At 36.9% G+C, this 23969-nt stretch overlaps 3 protein-coding genes across 3 annotated transcripts; 1 reads left to right on the forward strand and 2 right to left on the reverse strand.

Annotated features, from left to right (window-relative positions):
- The first annotated feature begins 1757 nt into the window (after window positions 1-1757).
- On the forward strand, window positions 1758-7401 carry LOC109084105 (kinesin light chain 1-like). The gene is made up of 12 exons (XM_042739518.1): window positions 1758-1967; window positions 2054-2284; window positions 4573-4648; window positions 4791-5016; window positions 5110-5197; window positions 5346-5447; window positions 5589-5762; window positions 5870-5969; window positions 6080-6129; window positions 6205-6335; window positions 6424-6490; window positions 7066-7401. Exons 1-12 carry the CDS (start codon window positions 1758-1760, stop codon window positions 7150-7152), a joined length of 1542 nt encoding a protein of 513 aa, XP_042595452.1. The 3' UTR covers window positions 7153-7401.
- A 553-nt stretch (window positions 7402-7954) lies between these two features.
- On the reverse strand, window positions 7955-16483 carry LOC109084136 (excision repair cross-complementation group 2). Its single transcript, XM_042739517.1, has 24 exons — window positions 16306-16483; window positions 16078-16177; window positions 15657-15734; window positions 15493-15555; window positions 15248-15361; window positions 15051-15167; window positions 14299-14415; window positions 14079-14202; window positions 13896-13992; window positions 13662-13795; window positions 13087-13255; window positions 12851-12969; window positions 12616-12685; window positions 12441-12510; window positions 12022-12123; window positions 11556-11619; window positions 11343-11464; window positions 11155-11247; window positions 10959-11031; window positions 10451-10521; window positions 10199-10342; window positions 9979-10122; window positions 9035-9128; window positions 7955-8940 (listed from the first exon to the last, which is right to left on the reverse strand). Exons 1-23 carry the CDS (start codon window positions 16308-16310, stop codon window positions 9036-9038), a joined length of 2283 nt encoding a protein of 760 aa, XP_042595451.1. The 5' UTR covers window positions 16311-16483; the 3' UTR covers window positions 7955-8940; window position 9035.
- Window positions 16484-16900: 417 nt separating this feature from the next.
- Window positions 16901-20490, reverse strand: zgc:154093 (uncharacterized protein LOC777623 homolog). Its single transcript, XM_019098841.2, has 2 exons — window positions 20263-20490; window positions 16901-18672 (listed from the first exon to the last, which is right to left on the reverse strand). Exon 2 carries the CDS (start codon window positions 18455-18457, stop codon window positions 17621-17623), a length of 837 nt encoding a protein of 278 aa, XP_018954386.1. The 5' UTR covers window positions 18458-18672; window positions 20263-20490; the 3' UTR covers window positions 16901-17620.
- Window positions 20491-23969: the final 3479 nt, after the last annotated feature.

Genomic DNA, 23969 nt, shown 5'->3' on the forward strand with positions numbered 1-23969 from the left:
TTCTGTACTCCAAGTCTTCTAAAGCCATACAGTAACTTTTGTAACAAACAGACCTATTCGCTGAAATTTTGAATTAGAAGATTTGGAATATATACCACACTAGTCATATGAACACATTCATGACACTTGTATGGTGAATCCTTCAAGTGCTGAACTGGATTCATTAAGCCAGGGTATTCAGTGTAATTTATACAGATCAGAACTGAAAAGCTGAAATAGCCGTTGGTCTACTCTACGCTTTAAGCATGCCAAACTGGTACTTAATGCATGTATCATTGTTTTGTTATTTTCTCAATTAATTAAGCTTAAACCCATATATCCGTGTTGATGACCTCATCGGTCTGGTGTAAACATTAGCTGAGTCCTTTACCTCCCCAGAGAGATCTCTGTTCCTACCTGTAAACTGATTCTTACCTAGCAACCCTGCTTGTTTTCATGTTTTAGGGTGGCAGGCAAGCTTCTACCTCCTAAGTCTATGCTCTTATTATCTAAAATATGGCACAGTGTACTGTATTAATATGAAGTATTTCTGTTTTTATTTTTTACAGGTGTTTAACCTGTATTTTTTAATTTTGCACTTCATTGCACTGTTTTACAGTTAACTGAATGTCTGTAAAATTAATGGATTATGTCTTGGCAGACAATTACCAGTGATTTTTTTGCCAGAGTATAATTATTGTATTCTGTGTTGTATTCATCTTTATTATGAAGATTTTTCTTTCTTTGCAGCCAAAGGAGATCTTGCTTTTAGTGTGAATTAAGGTTAGTTTCTGATATTCTAAACTGCGTGTGATATAATTTTACCTGTGACCGTTCTCTGTTTGTTTAGTAGTTGTTTGTGTGGAGTTTGCCTATACATTTTCCAGACAATTGTCTTCCTGAAATATCACCTATGATGTTTCTTGACAGTGTGCATTTATTATGCCACCCACATTAACAACAATGACTGTGTAGGTTTATGTAGCCAAAGTCTAGCAGAACTTGCTCTGCAAGTATACTTTGAATGCTGAGACTTTTGTATGCTGCACATAGCATTTTAAAAACTATAAAATATGGAGATAAAATGGAATTATAGAAATAAACTATAAAAGTGGTTCTTTAAACTTTTGTGACACAGAAGCAATATATAAAATACACACATTTACACTGACTGTTTGAAAAAAAGACGTCAAGCACACAAACCACTTTCTATTTAGTAAATCTGTTTAAATCCAGACTATTTAAGCAGTTTATACAGTAGTTCAACTTTGGGGTTTACGTTCTGATCTTTGTTAATTACCTTTAGATATTTAAATATTTTTTTAAAAAGTTACCAAGCATTTGATTTAAAATGAGTGTTTTCTATTTGAATATAATTTAAAAAGTAATTTATTCAGAAATCATTTTAAAATGTTGATTTGGTGCTAAAGAAACATTTCTTATTATTATCAATGTTAAAAACAGTTGTGCTGCTTTATATATTTGTGAAATGTGATACTTTTAATTTTGTGAAATTTTAAAGAACAGCATTCTCACTTTTGATCAATTTATTGCATGCATGCTCAAAAATCCCTTTCATCATGAACTATATGTCAGTTTACCACTTTGAATAATCATTTGCATCATCAAAACAGATACTCAATATAGTAACCCAGAAAACTTGTGAATGTTATAATGCATGCTATGTCAAAAATTCCATAGAGTCCTGGTCAATTTGCACACTAAATGCATGTAAATACCAAATGTATATTTTCCTCCCTAGGGTCTGAGTGTCAGACATGTTGTCAGGGGAGGAAATCTTATGCAGCACCCAGCAGGTGATCGCAGGGCTGGAGGCTCTGCGTGGAGAGAACCGCACGCTGCTGGACAGCCTGCAGGAAACACTCCAGAGCCAGACGCCCAGCGAGAGCGCTAGCCTGGAGCAGGAGAAGACCAACATCATTTTAGAGTCTCTGGAGAGGATTGAATTGGGCCTAGGAGAGGCACAAGTGAGTGGCGCAGTCAACTTCATTCACTTTCTGTCTCATTAAGAGCCTTTCCACACACCCTAGCTGTCTGTTTCCCGCTCATCCAGGTGATGATGGCGCTGTCAGCACACCTGGGCTCTTTGGAGGCAGAGAAGCAGAAGTTGCGTGCTCAGGTGCGGAGGTTGTGCCAGGAGAACCAGTGGCTGAGGGACGAGCTGGCCCGGGCCCAGCAGCAGCTACAGGAGCGGGAACAGGAAGTGGTTACTTTAGAGGAGCAGAACAGACACCTGCAGTTCATGAACAGCATCCGCAAGTACGACCACGAAGAGTCGTCTATGGTAAGGGTTCATCTTGAAAACATTCATATGGTTAATACATTTAGGTTTATAGGCTAAACGTTTGTTCTAGACTGGCTTTGTGGATATGGGTTTTTGTTTGTTCGTTTATAATAAGAAAATGGCAGTCAATTAAATCACCTTTATGTCCCTTAGTCTGGTTGAACATGGGGGCACCACAGATGCTCTGGCAACCGGCTCCTTCCATCCCTCCCTCTTCTCAGCTTTTCTCAAGGTCTTGTTTTGCCATCTCTTTCTCTGCCTGCCTCTCTTCCTACCTCCTGGCACTGTGCCCCGCAGGACTGTCTTTGCAAGTCCTGATAACCTTATTGAATGGCCATACCACCTCAGCTTCCATTTTTTCACCAGTCAGGAGGTCATCATTTGGCCCAATGGTCTGCCGAATTCTGTCACGAACTTCTTCATTAGAGAAGTGATCTCTGTAGGAGATGCCAAGGAGTTTTCTGAAGCATCTCATCTCCTTGACCTGAACGGTCCTTTCCAGTTCAGCTGTTAGTGTCTAAGTCTCACAGGCATATAAAAATATATCTGATCTGATCAGATGGTCTTTAATTTTGTCAGCGCCGCTGTGGTCTGGGCGATCCTGGTGAGTATCTCAGGCTTGGAGCCTTCATCAGTGAAGATAGCTCCCAGATATTTAAATTAAATTAAATTAAATTAAATTTTTGAATTTTGTGGATTTTTTTGTCGATTTTGTCTTAAGTGACTTACAGTGCATTCAGGCTATCAATTTTTACCTATCATGTGTTCCCGGGGAATCGAACCCCCAACCTTGCGCTTGTTAATGCAATGCTCTACCACTTGAGCTACAGGAGCACTGTACATATTTAAAACCGTTTACACTGTCTAGCTTCTCACCGCTAATCCTGATGTCAGTGGTGAAGCCAATTAAGTTGTTAGTCATCAATTTAGACTTCTCTGCATTGATCTGCACCATAGGATGTAGAGATCTTGTCAAGGCGCTCCACCAAGTTAGCCAGCTCTTCTTCCTTCCCTGCCAGGCCAACTATTTAATCGGCAAAATGTAAGTTTGTGATTGTCCTGCTGCCTTTCTTAGAGAGGATGATGATGAGAGACTGGGTCCATGGTTTGGGCCATTCTCCTGTCTGCCAGATCTTGTTGCAGATATTCAGTAGGGCACTTATCATGGCATCTCCCCCTGCTTGCATAAGCTTCGCAGTGATGTTATCCACTCCCGCTAACTTCCCCTTCTTCAGCAATTCCATTGCTGCTTCCACTTCTGGGCGAAGAATGGGGTAGTTGTCATTGTCGGTTGCTGGGGGGACATTTAGTACCTCTGGATCTCCTGTGATTTCATAGCTGTCCAGCTCTGAGGAGTACTCAGTTCACCTCTTTAGGATGTCCTGTTCTTCAGTCAGACAATTACCATCCTTGTCTTGAATGGCTTGTGTTCACCCTTGCTTTGTGTTGGTCAGTTCTTTCAACATCTGGTATGCTTAAGTAATTAAATGCACACAATTAAATAATATTTGACAAAATTACATATTGATTGGAAACAATATTCTGCTCACAAGTGATATTTTCTTTAATTTATTTTATCTTATCTCACATTTCATCTCAGGCATATTTTTTGCTGTGGTTATTTCTGATAAATAATTTTATATATATATATATATATATATATATATATATATATGTATATATATATATATATTTTTTTTTTTTTTTTTTTTGCAGTTGTATATATATATATATATTTTTATCTATATAAATTATATTTATTTGTGTAGTTATGTTTATTTTATTTTCTGTTTGGATTATAATAGTTTTAAACAATGTAATTCATATTTTCATGATGGATTTTCATATTTTATCTAATGTCTGTGCTTGACACAAGGATAAAAAAACAATGCCATCCACTCAAAATGACATTTAATAATAAGAAGGAAAACTAAATGCATGGCATGACATAAAGTCAGTCTGACCTTCATATAACAAGCAAAAAAAAAGGTTGAGATCTGAAAAATCAACACTTGGGAAAAAAAAACACCCCCTTTTTTGACTTGAAGGCCCCCCAACAACCCCAATATAAACAAAGATATTTCCATTTTTCTACAGTAATTATGACAAAGATGCTTGAATCAAACTTTTTTTATTAACAAAATCTAGGAGTAATAATTAAATATTAAATTAATCATGATTAATTTTGTGATTTCAAAAACTGTATGATTGGGCACCTCTGGTCTAAAGGCCATTCAAAATATAAAATCGTAGACTCGTGACGTGCTCATGCTATTTGTTTCTTACAGGAGGATAAAGATTCTACTTCAGGGAAGGGGTCCCTTGATGATCTCTTTCCTTCTGAAGAAGAGGAGCAATCACACAGTACGACACTCCTCACAGACCACGGCTGTTCCTTTACACATTTGTTTACTGAGGTTTTTTTACAAGATGAACTAATGATCACCACAGCTTAATCCATCGAAGCATGTGTGCATGTGTCTCAGCTCTACTCTTGTATTTGCAGTGTCTCAGCCACACAGTAGTGCTGCCGCTGCTGCCCAGCAGGGAGGATATGAGATCCCTGCCCGCCTCCGAACTCTCCACAACCTGGTGATCCAGTATGCCTCTCAGGGCCGCTATGAGGTGGCTGTGCCGCTCTGCAAGCAAGCTCTGGAGGACCTGGAGAAATCCTCAGGCCACAGCCATCCTGATGTTGCTACCATGCTCAATATCCTGGCTTTAGTATACAGGTCACACATTCATTTAACCTTAAGTGTAAATATAATTACTAATCTGTATTACATTCTAATCTTATTAAATAACATTAATATTATGCTTTACAGGGATCAAAACAAATACAAGGAAGCGGCCAATCTCCTGAATGATGCATTGGCTATCCGTGAGAAGACACTAGGCATGGACCATCCAGCAGTATGTACTTTCTGAAGATGGAATGTGTTACTGTTATAGTTTGCTTTGCTCTTTTTTTCCTTTTTGTTTTTCACTGAATGGTCAATAGTCACATTTGCAATCTATATACATAAGGTCCCTTTCCTTGAGTTTATGTTTGTGTTTGTAGGTGGCAGCTACTCTGAATAATCTGGCTGTGTTGTATGGAAAAAGAGGGAAGTATAAAGAGGCAGAGCCGCTGTGTAAAAGAGCTCTGGAGATCAGAGAAAAGGTACTGACACACAAAGAGTGAATGGTTTTCCAACCTGTCCTTTCTATAACAGCGTTAAATATTGTTGTGGCCTTGGAATCAAAAAGGTTGAGAACCACTGGTCTAGATTTAAATATCTTGCCTATCTTTGTCTGTTGACAGGTGCTTGGGACAGATCACCCTGATGTAGCCAAGCAGCTGAATAACTTAGCCCTCCTATGCCAGAACCAGGGCAAATACCAGGAGGTGGAGCAGTACTATGAACGTGCGCTGCACATTTACCAGAGCCAGCTGGGTCCAGACGATGCCAACGTGGCCAAGACCAAGAACAACCTGGTCAGGATAGGAAATGAGTATCTTGTCAAATGCTAGTGAATTTTTTAATAATGGTAGCAGTAGTATATTATGCATATTACATAATATACCATTCATTTGCCCTTCAGGCCTCCTGTTATCTCAAGCAGGGCAAATACAGGCAAGCTGAGGCTCTTTATAAAGAGATTCTGACTCGTGCTCATGAGAAGGAGTTTGGCTCAGTGGAGGGTAAAATCAATTTTACTTCTGCATTCAGAGGAATTTTTATACACTGTAGTTTGACCTGCTAAGCATACTTGTCCATTAGTGAATTAATATTTTCACATGTGTATATATAGGGGACGGCCGGCCAGTCTGGATACATACAGAGGACGGAAGCTCTAGACAGGTATGTTTATAATCCAAATATGCGTGTTCTATTAGGAGAAATAGCCTTTTAATGTACTTTTTCGTATGTGTGTAGGATGGTCTGGGAAGTCTGAAGCGCAGTGGATCGTTCACCAAGCTCCGGGAATCTATAAGACGAAGCAGTGAGAAGCTTGTTCGGAAACTGAAAGGAGTTGGAACACAGGAAACAGCCCCTCGAGCTGCTGGGTACTGATATTCTGCTTACTGTTCAGCTCTCGTCACTTTTTATGTAGAAGAGAGCTGTATTTTTAACTACTCATTTATTTTTAAACAGGATGAAGAGAGCTAATTCTCTAAATGTGCTTAATGTGGGTCTCAGAGAAAGTCAAGAGGCTGCTATGGTAAGCGTTGAGTCTTTGCTTTCAAATTTGCTCTAGTATCTTATATTCACCAATACTGAATTTGTTTGAGAAAGTATTTCATCATTTATTTTGATGCAGTAAAATGTAATATTGTGAAATAATATGATTTAAAATGTTTTCTATTTTAATATATTTTAAAATGTAATTTATTCCTGTGATGCAAAGCTTAATTTTCAGCATCACAACTCCAGTCTTCAGGGTCACGTGATCCTTCAGATATCATTCTAATATGCTGATTTCTTATTATTATCATTGTTGAAAACAGTTGTGCTGCTATATATTTCTGGTGGAAACTGATTAAAAAAAAATTTGGGATTCTTTGATCAAAAGTGACAGTAAAGGCATTTATATAATGTTTCAAAATATTACTATATCAAATAAATGCTGTTCTTTTGAACTTTATATGAATCAATTTAATGTATTAATGTCAATTTAATCTTAGTGGACCCAAACTTTTGAAGGGTGCTGCATAATTTTACAGTAATCAGGAATTAGTTAATAGATGGTTATTGAGATTGGTTATCGGATAATCAGAGTCTATTTTGTCTTTTCAGAATCCCAGTAGGCTGACAGATGCACGGGGTCTGAGTTCAAGCACGCAGAGTTTAGCACGCCGTGCATCTTTGAGCGGTGACAGCTAACTTTCAGACACGCCATATGACAGCAGGACTGATGCAGAGATGTCAGCCTCACATCTGGCTGGTCTGTAATGACTGCAAAGGTCATATTTGACAATCATATGAGGAATAGTATGTGACGACGAATGCACACACTTCAAAGCAGTCTGTCAAAGTGCTTCTGGAAAAGGAGAGCACACTTTGGCTTTACAAAAAAATTTTACACTGTAAAATTAGTTCAGTCTACTCATTTTATAAAAGCCTGTTGCAATATAAAATGTCACAGAAATGTATCATTTATTGCATTTTAAAGATAGGACCATTACCACAGTCTTAGGCAGGGTGCAGTTTGTTTTTTTATAAAAGTGCAGTCACATTTTATTGCTCAGCAGAATTTTGCAGGCAAAATCCAGTCATTTCAATAGGAATCCATGCACTCAGGACTTTTGTGTACTTATGTTTCACTCATGTTCAGTTTGTTCGCACAAATTTGCTACACTGACCAACAGAAAGCCTTTGTTGTGAAAGTCTCTATTTTGTAAGCCTAATTCATTGCTACATTATTGACAATGGACATTTTTTTTGCCTGCTTAATTTCTCCAAAATTTTACTAATATGACTGCACCTTACCACTTTTTACTTAGAATATTGTAGCAATATGTGACACATTCCATGTCCTCATGCTGCCATTCAATAGAATTATAGTATTGGAATTGAACAATTTGCACTTAAGGGATAGTTCACTCAAAAATAAAAATTCTGTCATTAGTTATGCACCCCCCCAAGACCTTCGTTCATCTTCAGAACACAAATTAAGATATTTTTGATGAACTCTAAGAGCTTTCTGACCCTGCTTAGACAGCAGTGCAACTGAAACGTTCCCAGGCCCAGAAAGGTAGTAAGGACATTGTTAAAACAGTCCATGTGACATCAGTGGTTGAACCGTAATGTTATGAAGCTTTGAGAATACTTTTCATGCACAGAGTTATCATCTCTTTATTCAACAATTCTTTGCAAGGTCAGAGAGCTTTTGGATTTCATCAGAAATATCTAAATTTACGTTTCGAAGATGAATGAAGGTCTTGTTTGGAATAACATGAGGGTGAGTAATTGATGACAGAATTTTCATTTTTGGGTGAACTATCCCTTTAAATCTTCAAATGGCTTCTAAATGCTCTTAACTCAAAAATTCCTAATGAATCCATGATGTTACATTCCACGATGAATGTAAGACATGCTGTTGTAAGTACTAAGTCTTATGTAATATCAACCAATTGTGGTACATAGTTGTGCCTATAATATAAGGGACTATTGATTTTTCAATTTCAAGCACGTGTACTTTATATTTCAATATATTTTGCTTAGTTTAAGCACTTCTCAACACAATAGGAAGGATTTTACATGTGCATAATTTCAGGGTACAAGGCTTATATACAGTATATAACTTGAATCTTGCTAGTGGATGTAGTTACTGAGAGGTTAGACATCAAATGAGCTGTTATATAATCTAAACAGCTGCACATTCAATATTGTTGAATCATGTTACATATTCCGTGAGCTTAGGGAGTATATTTATATACTGAATGTTGCTGATGAACCAAATAAAATTGTTCTACCTCTGTTAAAATCAACATGTGTAAAAAGTGTTTTCAGATAATTAGGTGTTTGACAGCTGATATGGCCCAATCAATAGCTGGTATGCAACTCCTGGTGACCTCCGGCACTTTCCCCTTAATTCAGTGTGCTTGTGTGCCATCTGCAACTGATTTTGAGACGGCATGTTTCTCTTCAGGCAGTAGAGAACAACACTGGCTAAAGAACAGCATTTATTAATGCTTCTTGTTATAGAAAACACCATATCAAAGAATCATTAAAAAAAGAATAGATATATACACATCTCCCAGACCTCAGGCTTGTTGAGCAATCTGAGCAATTTTCTGAAGCATGTCCTCAGACTGCAGTTGTTCCAGGGTCAGCAGAGACAGACCCAGCTGATCCTCCTGCCACACAAACAAAGACAAAGACTCTTAATACAACATAAATAAAAACATGTACCTCACAACCTCATCCCTACAAAACGTATCATTGCGCTTTTGCTCTCTGTGTATGTATATAAGGAAAAAAAAAGGAATGTGTGTGTATGCATGTATGTATGCATCTGTATCTATGTGAATGCATGGGTTTATGTGAATATAAGGTAGGTAGATATACGGTGTATATAAAGATGTATGTATAAGAGAAGCATCAAATTGTTTTGTATTTAACTAAAGGATAAAAATAGAGAAATGGGGTAGGACCTGAAAAGTTTGTTATGAACTTCTTCCTACTCCTTTTTGAACATGGGAATTTCTATAATAATTTTGGAAGATTGTGCTGAGAAGTATATGATTTAATTCATCTGTTATTTTAATTTTAATTTTATATATGTATGCATGTCTGTATATGTATATGTATATATATATATATATATATATATATATATATATATATATATATATATATATATATATATATATATTTTTTTTTTACATGTTATATATATATAAAAAAAAATAAAAAAAAAAAAAAAAATATATATATATATATATATAGTAGTCAACATTTCAAGTGGATCAAAACCTTCATCAAAGTTGAAAAAGTTTAAAGTTGAAAAACCAAAACAATACCCGTTCTTGTCTTAGGACACCTTTGATTAACTTTTTTGATCCACTTCAGATGTTGACTGTTATGTATGTATGATTTAAACTTGTTTATATTTATAAAAAATTTAACTCAGCTTCTTGAATGAACACACATTAAGCTTGAGAGGTTTAGATCATTGAACAGGCTGAGGAAGGTTCTTGTGGTTACCCGTCTGAAGGGCTGGGCCATCTGTCGTAGAAAGTGCTTGGATAACTGCACAGTCTCATCAATGGTCAGATTTAGGCTTCCATCTGTAAGGTGTTCCTGAATCCAGCGGGGCAGCTTTCCTCGCTTATCCGCTCGTGCGTAACGCTGAGGGAAACACAAGAATTAAACAACTTAGAAAGAAAAAAATCATGCTACAGTACCTTCTCATCGGTTTACTTACCTTATCTGCAAAGATCATCAGGCCGTAGTCTGTTTTGCCTCGGATGGCTCTGCCCACACACTGAGCCGCATGGCGCATTGCATCAAACGTCAGAAAGTCATTTTCCCGGATTTGAAACTGATCTCTGAGGTATTCCAACCGTGCCTAATTCAAGCAAACAGGTCAGGGTATTTTTATTCATTACAGAATGTATTTTAAAACTCTTATAAATTAGAAATGTATTCGAGATCTGGGAGAAAAAGCTCTACAAACCTTAAGGATTCGGCTCTGGGTGTAAACGTACGGCACTCCAAACATGATAACGGCACGGCCAAAATGATGAACTGGGGGTTGAAAAGAAAAACTGACGAACAAATGTTTACACTTAATTGTTCTAAAGAATTTGCTAATTATAACAAGTTTTCTGCAGGTTTTGTCAAAGTAATTTTAAGACTTTGTAAGACTAAGTAAAGAAAATTTTAGGAATTAATGGAAGGGCACACAAAGTTTAAAACAAGACAAAAATATCTGCCAATAACATCAGAAAAAAAAAATAAATGATCTTGATTTAAGAATGTTTATATATTTGTACTGGGAAAAAAGAACAAAAATATAGAGGAAGATATTCATTTTTTTACATGCAACATTTAATGCCATGATGACTGTCTGCTCCAATTTAAAACTTTTCTAAGGCCTTAATTTATGGCAGGGTGAGTTAAGTCTTAAGACCAGCAGAAAACCTGTATAAAGAAAGCCCAAAATTGAAGGAAGTAGTATCCACCAAAGTCAATCCCCTCTGACACTTTCCCTCTTGCCACTGAGAGCAGAATTGCTCCTCTGCCGTTCTCACAGGCCTGAAAGTAAAAGACAACAAAAGTGATTACTTTAACACAGGGAACCTAAAATAAAGTCAACATTACACAACACGATTACAGAAAATTGGATTAGGCAGCATTAAAACCCCAATGTTTACTGACCTCTTGGTACTTCTCCAGGGCCATGCTGGTCTCAGCTGCATCCTGGGTTTCTATGAAAATGAGCTTGTTTCTTTGGATGTTCTCAAGGATGCCCTACAAATCCAGCAAGAGAATGAGCTGAGAATAAGTTATGATTATCATAACAGCACTTTCAGTGATTTGAGAAGAATCAAATTGTCTCTTCATACCTGTTCATACCATGAAGCCACAATGTTCTCCATGTATATGTAACTCGTGAAGAACGCAACGATCCCATCAGGAACGATGGCAGACATTTCCAGCAGCAGGTTTCCATAATTCCGGATCACAGCTATGGGATGTATTTTAAATAAAGAGGTTATCTTTTAACTGCACTGGCAAAATAAAATGAATAATACAAACAAAAACACAAAACAACTCGCCAAAATCTTCTCTGGTCTCAAACTTGGAGGTCATTGCTACTTGATCATTCCCTCTGCCAACAATCTGAAAGTTGGAAAAATATAATAGTTTAAAATAGTTAAAAATACACACATATATATATATATATATATATATATATATGTTGTGTATATTATGTGTAGGCTACATATATATGCTTCTTAAAGCTTCTGGAATCACACAATGAAACATAAATACTCAGTTTCCCTTAAGCTTTGGCAGCAGAAATATCAAAAATATTTTTGCCTAAATGGGGGCTTACAATATCCTGTAGGGCAACAGAGGGCCTCTGAGTCAAAAAGACTGAAAATCACTGATTTAATGTTTTTAAAAGATGCCAGCCCAGTATATCTTCATTTTAAACTCGCTATTAAATATTTCAATATTTGCATAATTGCTTTCTTCAAATAGTAAACTACAATGGTGGCATTGCGAGTCATAACTCACAAGAGGGCACAGACAGGTTCGTGCCAGTGTCATGGTGAAGGATGCCATAGTGACTGGGCGGAAATCAAGGATGCGTGGGTAGATGTCCAGCGGAGAGAGTGTCTATTTAGAGAGAGAATCAAAAATTATCTCAATCAAATATTTGCTAACTTAAAATAGTGAAGCTTCTAAAACAAACAACTGCAGAAGATTTCGTAAAAAAACAATTGAGTTTTGCAATAACAGTAGAGGTAAAGGCTACAGATGTTGTTTAAAAGGTTTCCCATTTTAAATGCAGCCTGCACACTTTAAGGTGAAAGTGGAGTGTGTCTTACACAGATGGCATGAGTGAGATTACACTGAAGAGATTAGTGAGCAGTATGTGTGTAATCTAATATTCATGGCTAGATGGGGCATATGGATTGAGGAGCACATCTTACCCCTGATGTGATAATGACTGATTGAAAGCGGCCAAACACTGGCTTAATGGCGATAGAGGGGTCCATGCAACTGTATAGAAAGAATCCAAAATTAGTGACAAAGCTAATAAACTAAATTAAAAAGATATTAAATAGAAAATGTGTGAGAAATTGTATTAGAGCAGAATTAATGCACCTGAAGTGAAGGACAGGATTTGCTATTGTTGGCGTTCTATCTTCAAAGGGCTCAATGATGATGGTAAAGCCTAAAAGAGAACGATTACACATAAGAACTCACTTTTGATGGAAATCATAATCATACAGATTTCCTTTGGAATTGCTTGATTTCTTCAGTGCAAATTCGCAGAATGACATTTTATGTGACCACAGCTTTATGATGGGAGGAGGGCAGGATGATGCTTTGTTATTACCTTTGCTGTAGGTGCTGACAAGTGTGGCAAAGTGTGAGATCAAGGTAATGGCTGAGAAGTCAGCAATGTCTGCGATCTCCAGCGTCCTCAGCAGTGAGCGCAGCCGCTCTGCACAAAATCTGGAAGTGGATTAAATATACATTTAGGCTGGGGTGAATATGCTGCTTCATTACTTAATAATGACCATCAGTACTTCCAGTATGGGACGGCAGAAGAAACAGACTTCAAAATCTCACCTCAGGGGTTTGCGGTCAATGCAGACCTTCTCATAGATGTCTTTGAGGAACTGAGGGGCACTCTCTTGCACCACGTGATGGATTCGCAAACGTGCTTTCAGGTACTCCAGGAAACGCTTTATAAAGCCCACGAAGTGCTCTGCAGTGCGAATGCTGCCAGGCACAGCCTCTGTAATGAGAGTCACATATGCCAAACATATTTGGATACTTTAGCCACACATAATGAACCAAAATTTTAAAACAAGTGGTATTTAAAGAAATGTAGCTATTTAGAGCAAAATTCTCACAAATGAAGTCTGTTAGGTTACAGACATTGTATTTTTATTGTTCAAATCAACACTAAAAGTATCTGGACATTTCTGGATGTCAAACAGGGAGGATGACTTCATTAATCGGCTAAAAATTACCTTGGGACCAGTTGGTTGAAAGCCATCACCAAAATGCTCAGTTAAAAGTTAAACGTTTTGTGGAATATGACATTTGTTTGCAGATGCCACTTAGTTTATCTAATGCAAAGACAGACATTTTTGTGTGACTCACATACTTTAGGGGTTGTTGTAGATAATAAAACTGACCTTGAAGGATTTCATCTGGCAGAACTGGGTTGGACAGATAGATGTCGGTTTCTCTGGCAACATTTGCTTCTTTAAGACCTTCAACTAATCTCATGTATTCTTCTCTGAGTTTGGCAGCATCTGTTTCCTTAATTCTTTAAAAGAACACAAGCAGTCGGCATGAAATTAAAGGGATTACTCATGTAGTAATAAATAAAATGCTAATGAATCCACTGTTCCAGTATTTTGTCACACCTGCTAATGGTGTTTTGCAGGGTTTCCACATTAGTCTGACAGCGATCGAGAGTCCTCCTGGTAATGTTGACGCTCATGGAATCAATACACACATTATCTAGAGGGAACAATATCAGCTTTAATATCCAAGATCTGGCCGCATGATATGGGTGATCATGACAAGTACGGCAGATTTCTACTCACCGATGTTGTGAGCCTCGTCGAACACAACTACAGATTTCTTTGCGAGCTCTTTCGAGACCAGGTCTGCAATTTTTGGATCAAGTAAGTAATGATAGCTGTACACTACAATGTTTGCGTGAAGAATCTAAAAGAAGAAACATATGAAAGCAACAACAATCAATTGTATGCAATCATCAATCAATTGCAAACATCCACCATATTAAATCTAGCAAGTACTCACTGCGTAGCGTGCCAGGAAGTAGGGACACCAGCCTTTTCTACGCCCAAAGTCCTTCAGATCATCCAAGTTAAATATACCTGGGGGAATGGGCACTTGTCTGCCTACTGCATCAAATTCCTGCATACAGGCAAATTATTATTTTAATTAGTGCTGTCAAACGATTAATCGCGATTAATCGCATACAAAATAAAAAATTTTGTTTGCATAATATATGTGTATGTATTATGTATATATAAATACACACACATACAGTATTTATTTGAAAATATTTACATGTATTTACATATCTATATTTATATTCATATAATTTCTATTATAAATAAATATATTTAATATATAAACATCTTTTTCTGAAGTATATACATGCACGTGTGTGTGTTTATATATACATACACTAATTTTAATGCCAGTTAAATATTTTACTTTAAATAGATTTATATTTAAATTAAATATTTTTACTATTGTGATCAAAACTATGCAATGCAAATTACAATTTGACATATATATATATATATATATATATATATATATATATATATAGTCAAATTGTGAAATAACAATAAATGTTTATAATTTTAAAACATAAATATTTTTTAAATATTTGTAAAGAAGTTTTTCTTCTAATGAAAATGATTAATTCATATTCCAGAATACAATAAAATACATACAGGGGTTTAGGCCTTACACAAATTGTACCAGGATTAGCAAAAAAGGTCAAATGCTACAGCAAATGCTTGAGAAATGCTTCACACCTCAAAGAATTGGCAGACAGGTTGGCATGGGTTACTGTGATGCTGCGCGCGGATATATGATGCTGTCAGACTGTGACACTTCCCATCTACTTCTTTTCCAAAACGCAGAGAGCTCACCTGCAATCACACATTCACTTTCACTGAATGAGTTCACCTGCACAAAGAGAGCGCAAATCTGCTTATTTAGCAGCCTCTACCTCAGGATGAATGCACAGGTTTTTACGTGAAGAAAGTGCCAGTGCAAGGAAGTCATTTTTCACTCCCGTTTGCTTTGCATAATAATCCATTAGTTTCCTTAGCTCCTCCACAACCTGACAGGAGAACAGAGAGGTTACAGAAAATAAACAGATAATTAAAGGATGAAACGCACATTTGAAAAGAAATTAAAAAATAAGTCACGAAGTATGCAATGGGTTATAAACATGTATGTAATGTTGCATACCTTCTCTATCTCAGGCACTGTGCGAGAACAGTAGACAAGCTTGGTGACTTCTAAAGGGTAAGCCTGCAAGTGATGAAAATATGAATCAAATTATATGCAGTTATCAGACTCTCATTATAGTGAAGTTTCAAGTTATACAACACAGTCATTCAGAAATCCCTCACCTTCTGGTAAGCAACAATGAGGGAAAGAAGAGAAATTGTTTTTCCTGTTCCTGAAGGCATCTCAAGAACTCCATGGCCCTTTGTAAGATAATAAAAGTGGGGAGATAGATAGATAGATAGATAGATAGTTGTCTCTCAGTTAATAAAAGACTACAAAAACTGCATTCATGATTGATTGATTTAACTTTGTTATCCACCAATGTGGAAATTTTCTATTGGCTTCTCATTAATAATAATAAGAAACACTACACACACATAAGTTATACACACATAATTAAGACATAATTAAGACGATTCAACATAAATAAATAAAAACTGTATAAAGTAACTGAAAATGCATTTTAAACCCGTTTTAACTACCCTTAAGGTTAACATATTGCATACATGACGATATTAGTTTAATTAATGGATTATAACACACCTTTGCGTCCAGCGTCCTCTTCAGCTCAAGCATGTACGAGTATTGTTCAGGATAAATGTAGTCATACGGAAAGTAGACTAATAAGCCCTCGATATTCAGCCTAAATGGATGAAAGAGGCATTAGAGCAGAAAACCTGTTTAATAAATAAACAGCGGTTTGGAGAATAGCCAGTCTGCACATTTGCAATGCTACTAGTAAATATATTGAAATTTGACAGTTTCACTCACTTCATGTTGGCTAATAGTAATTTGCAGCACTGGGGTGTTTCTGGTGGTCAGTTTTCTATAATTACACACATTAATATAGCGGTAATTGTAACTTTCATATGTATTTTACACAACAGACTTCTATCGAGATCTACAGGCGTTTTTAGCAGCACGAAAAGCTGTCGCAGTTAAAACGCGTAAGGTATTTTGGCTCTGTGATTGGTTGTTCGCTTGAAAACCCTCCCCAGTCTGTTATCTTATTGGATGATACGCGTGTCAATTCATCTTTTCAGCGGAAGTACATTAAGCACCTTCGGGGTTAGACCTAAATAATCGAAAAGAAGTCCTAAATAAGCTTTCACTAAAAAAAATTCTGCCATTCTGCCCGACTGGTTGAACTTTCCTACCATCAGTTATTTTAAAGCGATAATAAATAAATTTTAATAATAATAATAATAATAATAATAATACATTTAATTTTAGGAAATACTTTTTAAAAATTAATACATGTAAATAAAAATGATTAAATACTTATTTCATTCCACAAACATTCCATTTTAAAAAATACAAGAAAGAAAGAAAGAAAATATTTTATTATTAAAACAGTAGAGGCATATCTTTTTATAATATTTTATTTACATGACCATTTTATTTCATATATTACAAAGCAATAAAATACTGTAATATAACATCCCATCAAAGATAAAACTTTACAAAGTGATTTCCTTTGTACTCACAGGTAGGGGAAAGAAATATCTTAGATCACCTAGATCTCATGTTTTACAAATCTGCATAATATGATTACTCCAGTGGAAGTAAATCAAAACTCCTTTTGGGTCATTACTTGATAATGGTCACCTACATTGACTAAAAATGATATTCTCTGAACTTTATGCAAAATGTTTGACATTTTCCAGGAAACTTTACTACATAGCCAAAATCCCAATTCCTTGCATAGCTTAATAAGTAATAGCAAATATAAAAATAAACAAATTGTTAGTGCTTAAATATTTGACATCTCCAGTTAGCCTAGAATGACCAAAACCTAGCAAAACACTGCTTTTGTAATGTTATCAATTAACAATGTTGTGCTATGACTGGATCACCTTATGGAAATGAATAGACTGATGGATTGTATTTTTCAGAGTCGAAACTGTAAAGATTATTGCCTGTTTGTTCTTAAATTGCATGTGGATAAAAATGTGCCATAACTCTGCAGCATCTGTGGCACAGCCAGCTATTTCTGATCCCAGTTCTTTCACTGTCCTCTGAAACATGCATTATAAGATGGCATGGGTGAGCTAACGGCTATATTACAGTATCTAAAAGAGTCCCCTTATATCTCATGTCTCTCTTCCACACTCTTATAACGGTCCATGATCCTAAGAACATCCTCCAAAATGGATGGTCCCAGGTCCAGGTCCAAGCCCATAAGAGACTCCGAGCGTGACATGCTGGGTGAGATAGCTGGAGATTCACAGTGTTCGCTCCGCAGGTCCTCATTACTAAGCCCTGCATCAGAGTCCAGACTCAAGCCTCGTTTTGGCTCCAGCGGACCACAGCCTTCCGACATGGAGTCATCCGAGGAAGCCTCGGATAAGGAGCCCGTGGAAGGCACCAGGTGCGGCAGGACTGCGATGGAGGCGGACAGAGTGAGGTCACGACAGGAATCCCTGCACTTCCCAATCCCTTCCTCACACACAGACATGGAGCGCTGCTGCGTGGGACTGTGATGGTGATTCTGCTGCTTATGAACAGGGGACGGCTGCTTGTCTAAATGCAGACGTGGGGGTTTAGGAGGAGGTTGCACAGGAGCGATGAACACCGGCATGGAGATGGTGGTTTTGAGGAGAGAATTGTAATGCGAATTATGACTGCGATGGTAAGTGTGGCTCTTGCTGTTCACGTCGAAGATCTCATCCATTCTTTTGTCAATGCTGTGAGAACGAGAGCCGGGCGTTTGATTGAGGGTTGGAAGCATATTGAGTTTGCCTTGCAAGAATCCCACATCGCCAAACATGTCCCCTTTTCCCTCAGGCCCGACATGGGCACTGTGACGCACATCACCCAGTGGTGGGCTTATCATGTCTCCTGAAAGAACGTCCCGTATTTTCTGCTTCTTGCCTCGCTTTGGTGTGGATGTCTTAAAGTACATGGGTGTCTTGGCTGGCATTCTGTTTCCCAGTATTTTGTGTCAAACGTGTGATGATGTTTGTCGCAGAAATGGAGAGGAACCTAGTCCTCAGTCTGATATTAGCTCTTTCATACGTTTGGGTTGGTTTGTCTCCTTTATTTCACTTCTAAATTTCCTGGCGGCAGCTTGAAGCGATGTCCTTTATGTCTGAAACTCTTCAGAAGCTCCTGGAATGTATCATCACAACTGCAGATCTGAGGAACAAAGAAAGAGAAGAAAGATTTACAACCTGTGAAACTCAAGAGAGGGATTGTAGAAAAAAAAAACCTCAAAGAAAAGCACATATATTTACTGTGCAATTTCAACGATAAAGAAAGCAACTCTGTTTTTCTTCTCCCAAGAGCGGAGATTAAGATTTTTTTTTTCCTCTAGTCTTTGCAGCTACTTACCTATAAATTACAAACCCTGAGAAATTTCAATCTTTCCACAACATGTTGCAGGCATTTGTTGGATTTCCAAAAGATATAATAGCTAGGATGTTATTTGCGTGCATGCCTTTATGAGAATATTATGGAACTGCCCCAGAACATTATTGGCAGTAGAGAACGAGACTACAAATCCCCACTTGTGTTCTCCTTTGAACTCTGGCCATTACATTACATCCACACTGACATATGTTATTGTATTCAACATTTTAATGTAGTGTGAAGATTGCACAACATTTGGAAACCTTCCCTTCACTGAACACAACAGAATAACATGCAGCAAAGATGCATTATTTACATAGAACAAATTGAACCCTTTTTAAAATGTTAAGTTATTGTACATTTAAAAGAATATACACATACAGTATACATACAACCATGTCCATTTGATAAGAAAACAGGAGCGGACAGCACAGACATTCATATGTTTTATCATTTTGACTGTTCACTGCTTGTTGTTGCGATTTATTGGCCTGTGACGCAAGTGTGTAAACATATATACAAAATATATAAAATATATTTTGAATGTTTAAAAGCTGTTCTGTAAATGGAGAGAAAAAGTGATTTACATGTCTTATATGACATCTGTCCTCATGACCTTCAGAAAATCACTTGGACTTGTTACACTAACACACTCCTCTTATGTAATGGTTAAACACTGTTAGTCCTTGAGATCAGCCAGTTCCCGGATTTCCCTAGTAAACCACATGGTGTCATTGCTTTAACATAACTGAGATTTTAGTCTACACCCACCCATGGTGTTTAGAAAGTGAGAGGCTTGGTTATTTATCAGTTTATTATTGCTTTTTAATATGTTTATTTGAAATTGAATAGTTTTTGTATAACCAAATGAGAGAACAATGTGGATGACTAAAACATTGATAATGTATAATAATTAAGGGCTTTCACAGTCACCAAAACCCTGATTTGTGCAATAAAAAAAGCCATATGACAATACAGTTATATATATATATATATATATATATATATATATATATATATATATATCCTTAACGCACTGTAAACAATGTTCTCATCATTATGTAATAATATTTTTGTTACATCCATTTAACTTACAATAATGTCTGTTACTTCTATTACATTTTAAGAGTTCTGAGTTCAGTTTCTGTCAATAGAAATGAAATTATAAGTTGTCAAAAAGTGTAATGAATGCTATATACTGAAAAATTCAAGCAGCAAAGTTTTCAGTGTTATTTTTTCTATCGAACAAATGACAATGTATTAGCCTAATCACTACATGGCTCATCACGACACAATAAATCTCAGCACTGATGAGTAAAGTAAGTTGAGATTTAAGTTCTAATATTCAGAACTACAGGTGAAAGTATCTGTACTTGCCTTTGATATCTGCGTTGAAATCGCTCGTTTGTTCTGGTAGGTTATTCCGGGGTGTTAGTGGATAAGCTGTTCTCGTTAGGGTAGCTATAAACCTCTTAAGCGCGCTGAAGCTGAGGGCGACGAGCTGCAGAAGGGCAGGGACGATGCTCGTGAATGAGGAAATCTTTGGCAGCAGGAGGGCAGGAGGACGCCTTAAGTGAGTTTGCGCGCGCACACACACACACACACACACACACACACACACACAAACACACACACACACACACACACACACACACACACACACACACACACACACACACACACACACACACACACTGTACGGCATCTGTCTGTTTTAAGTGTTAAAGTGCGCACTTATATAGACAGATCCTCCATTTGTACTCGCTTCCTTCCTCAGTTATTTCTTTGTAAATAAAGGGACAGTTCATCCAAAAAATTGTGTATTTTTTAAAAAACACTTTAAATCATGTACTCATCTTCATATCTTTGAAACTCTTATGGTTTTTTTTCATCTGTCTAACACACACACACACACGAACTTTTTCATGAATGAAAGTAGCCTGTGGTGACCAAGTTTTAGTCAACAACTTCAGTTTCAGTCTGTTCCTTACACAAGGGACTTTGAATACATTTTTATGTTATTTTATAGTGTTTTGTTGTCCTTTTTAAAGCTTGACACCCCAGTCCCCATCCATCCCCATTATATGGAAGAAAGCAGCTCAAACATTCTGCTAAATTTCTTCTTTGGTGTTCTATGGAAAAACCAATGTTGGGTAGATTTGGAATGACATGACAATGACTAAATGACAGAAATTTCATTTAGTGGTGAACTATTCCTCTACCTTCAGGCCACTCAGCATAGCAAGTGCTTGACAATGTCTTGTCCCGTGCTGATGCTGCATTGACTCATGGGATAGACAAGCCCTAACCTGTTTTAGGTCTGTCTCAATAATAGTCTAAAAACAAAGCAAATCATACTGCATAGGTACAGAAACTAGGAAAATACCAAACCTTTTTAAATAATAAGTAGTCTAACATACAAGACATACATATTGTAAGCATTAAATGTTTGTCAAAGACTTATTAATGTAAGTTAAAATGTTTTGCAAAAATTTTACATTGTGGTTATAATTGGTTTTAAGTTCAATGTATTATTTAATGTTTTGAAAGATTAAAAAATGGTGTATCTTAAATATGTATCATCTTTCCAAAGAAACAAATGAATGTGATGTGATGAGTCTCTGTGACGGACAGCCAGATCATCAGTACACTTAAAGATAAAAATGCAGACGCGAGCACCTATAAAGATGTTGAAAACAGCAAAGAGAACCTACTTTTATTTAATTAATTTTCTCCAAATTAGAAACATTTGTTTGAAATACTCACTATAAGACTATAAGCCAAGTTGATCTCAGACTACAAATATGCATACAAGGCCCTTTCCAACCATCCTTTAAAACAGGTCTCTGTTTTATGACTCTGTGGGTTTAAGCTCTAGTTAATGTTAAAATCAACGACCACCTCTGGAATTATTATCAGACTTCCAACATTCACAGACCAGACATTTATAACTTTAACACACACTCAACACACCGCAGTCTAACCCATTTTTTTAGTTTCAGTATTCAGTGTTTTGGATTAAGCTTTTGAACTTTTCCTGTAAATTTCTACATGATTTCACTTGATGTATCATAGTGATGATGCAGCTGACTGAATACTATTCCATAATGTCTCATTATCTGTGTGAAAAAGATCTTTAGACTATGATTCAGAGACCTAGAAATTCCCCTTAGTCCGCTGACAGACAAAAGTATAATGGCATAAAACTTCTGTGTCATTTTGTGCAATTGGGGAGTCTTCAATAACGTCACATACATTCGTTACAACACCCATTACTGCAGAAATCATGTGAGGATTAAGATCATCCTCCTCCACATATCTATTGTCTGTTCTGGTTGAATTAATCAGTGGTTTAGCATTGGAGGGTTCACTTGCTGGTCAGCTCTGACGCAAAGGGCCAGAATGACCCCTAGGGTCAACCAGCACCCCCTTCTGAGAAGCCCCCTCAAGTCGTCAATCCTTCAAAGATGTTACTGTGTATATTGTATGAATGGGCAGTAAATGGGAGAATGCTGAACCAGAGAGCAATTTTGCAGGACAATTGACTGGCTAAGTGACCTTACTAGTGGGAATTCTGGGAATTTTGGGATATGACATGTGGTTTGCATTAGTGCTCTGGAGTGTTTTCACAGTGTTCAGAGCATAGGCCTGTCAGAAGGCATTCTGGGAGGATGACACACTAAGCTGAGATGGAAAAAGAGCTGTAATTCCACCATGAAATCACACTGGACTCAGACAGTTTACTGATGTGTGGCATATTTTGGATATTCTTATTGGACGTTTTAGTCCTCATCTATCTATAGAATAAATAACATAACATTGTGTAGATCATGGAGCTTAATAAAGTCTATTATCACTGTACAGACATATTAAAGTGACTAGAGTTTAAAAGTTGGAATGATGTTGTTAAAGCCTGCATGCCTTGAACATAAATGGACAGCATTTATACAGTTTTACACTAGTTTCCATTCATGGTCTATTTAGTCTGCTCCTCACAAGGACACATTGCTGCCAGTGTGGGCAGTGATTACTATATAAGATAAGAAAACAATACAAAGGACTGAAATAGAACAAAGAGTGATGAATAAAATATTTATATTTTTAGCCCAGTCTGAAATAGCTTACTTCAGTTTCATTGGCATGTCACAAAATCGGTGTGATTTACAAGAGCAATTTAATGAGAGCAGACTTGGGGAAAAGGCACGGCTCAGCAGGAAAAGAAGTAAACAGACCGTATGACCCATTTAGTGCAGATAGTTCCCAGAGGGCCGAGGGGCTGCTGTGGGAACTCAGTATATTGACCGCAGTAATTATCATTAAGCAGCATTTTCACACGCATGTTGAGCTGAAATTAAAAGTTGCTTACATACATAAATGCATGATTTTATGCTAGCTAGAGAGTGTAACTATATGAAAATAAATAAATAAATAAATTATTGGCATAAGATGCTTGCCATAATAATAAGCAATTATTTCTTTTTAAAAAGCAGTGCAATTTTAGCAAAACATTTGCAAACATTTTGCCCAACCATTCAAATTTTGATGTTTTTGGATTTCAAATTTTAAAGGAAAGGACTTTGAATATTCCAGGCTATTTTTGTCACAAACCAGAGAAATATTTTACATACTCTATTTTAATGTTATTTCCCCTTTATCCACGCCCGTGGAATAGGAAGAAAGTGTTTCGAGTGAAAGGAAGGCTCCACTCGTTGACTCAATGAATTCCCCTGTCTGTTTTTCCAAAGGAAGCCAGTTTTGTTTTTGAGGTCTCTTAAGCAGACATCTCGTTCCCGCTCCAGCGCCTGGCTCAGATCTGTCTTGCCGAGAAAAATGAGTACTGGATGGAATTCCTCAAAGAGGGCAGGAAATAGGGTGGAGGGACCAAAGAGAAGGTTGAAGTTGTGTCCACATGGGAATCACAAACATGATGGCTGTAGAAATCTGGCATGACGTTTAGCACAACTTAATCTCCTAAACAGTTTTAGATTGAGAGCAGGGCTTCCGGGTGAAGTAAAACTAAAAGTAGGCTGACAGTAAAATGTTTTTATTGGTAGTAGTCTCTGACATTTTGTTTTCCACATAAA

This window comes from Cyprinus carpio, chromosome B15 (genome assembly GCF_018340385.1).
Source record: "Cyprinus carpio isolate SPL01 chromosome B15, ASM1834038v1, whole genome shotgun sequence".
NCBI lineage: Eukaryota > Metazoa > Chordata > Actinopteri > Cypriniformes > Cyprinidae > Cyprinus > Cyprinus carpio.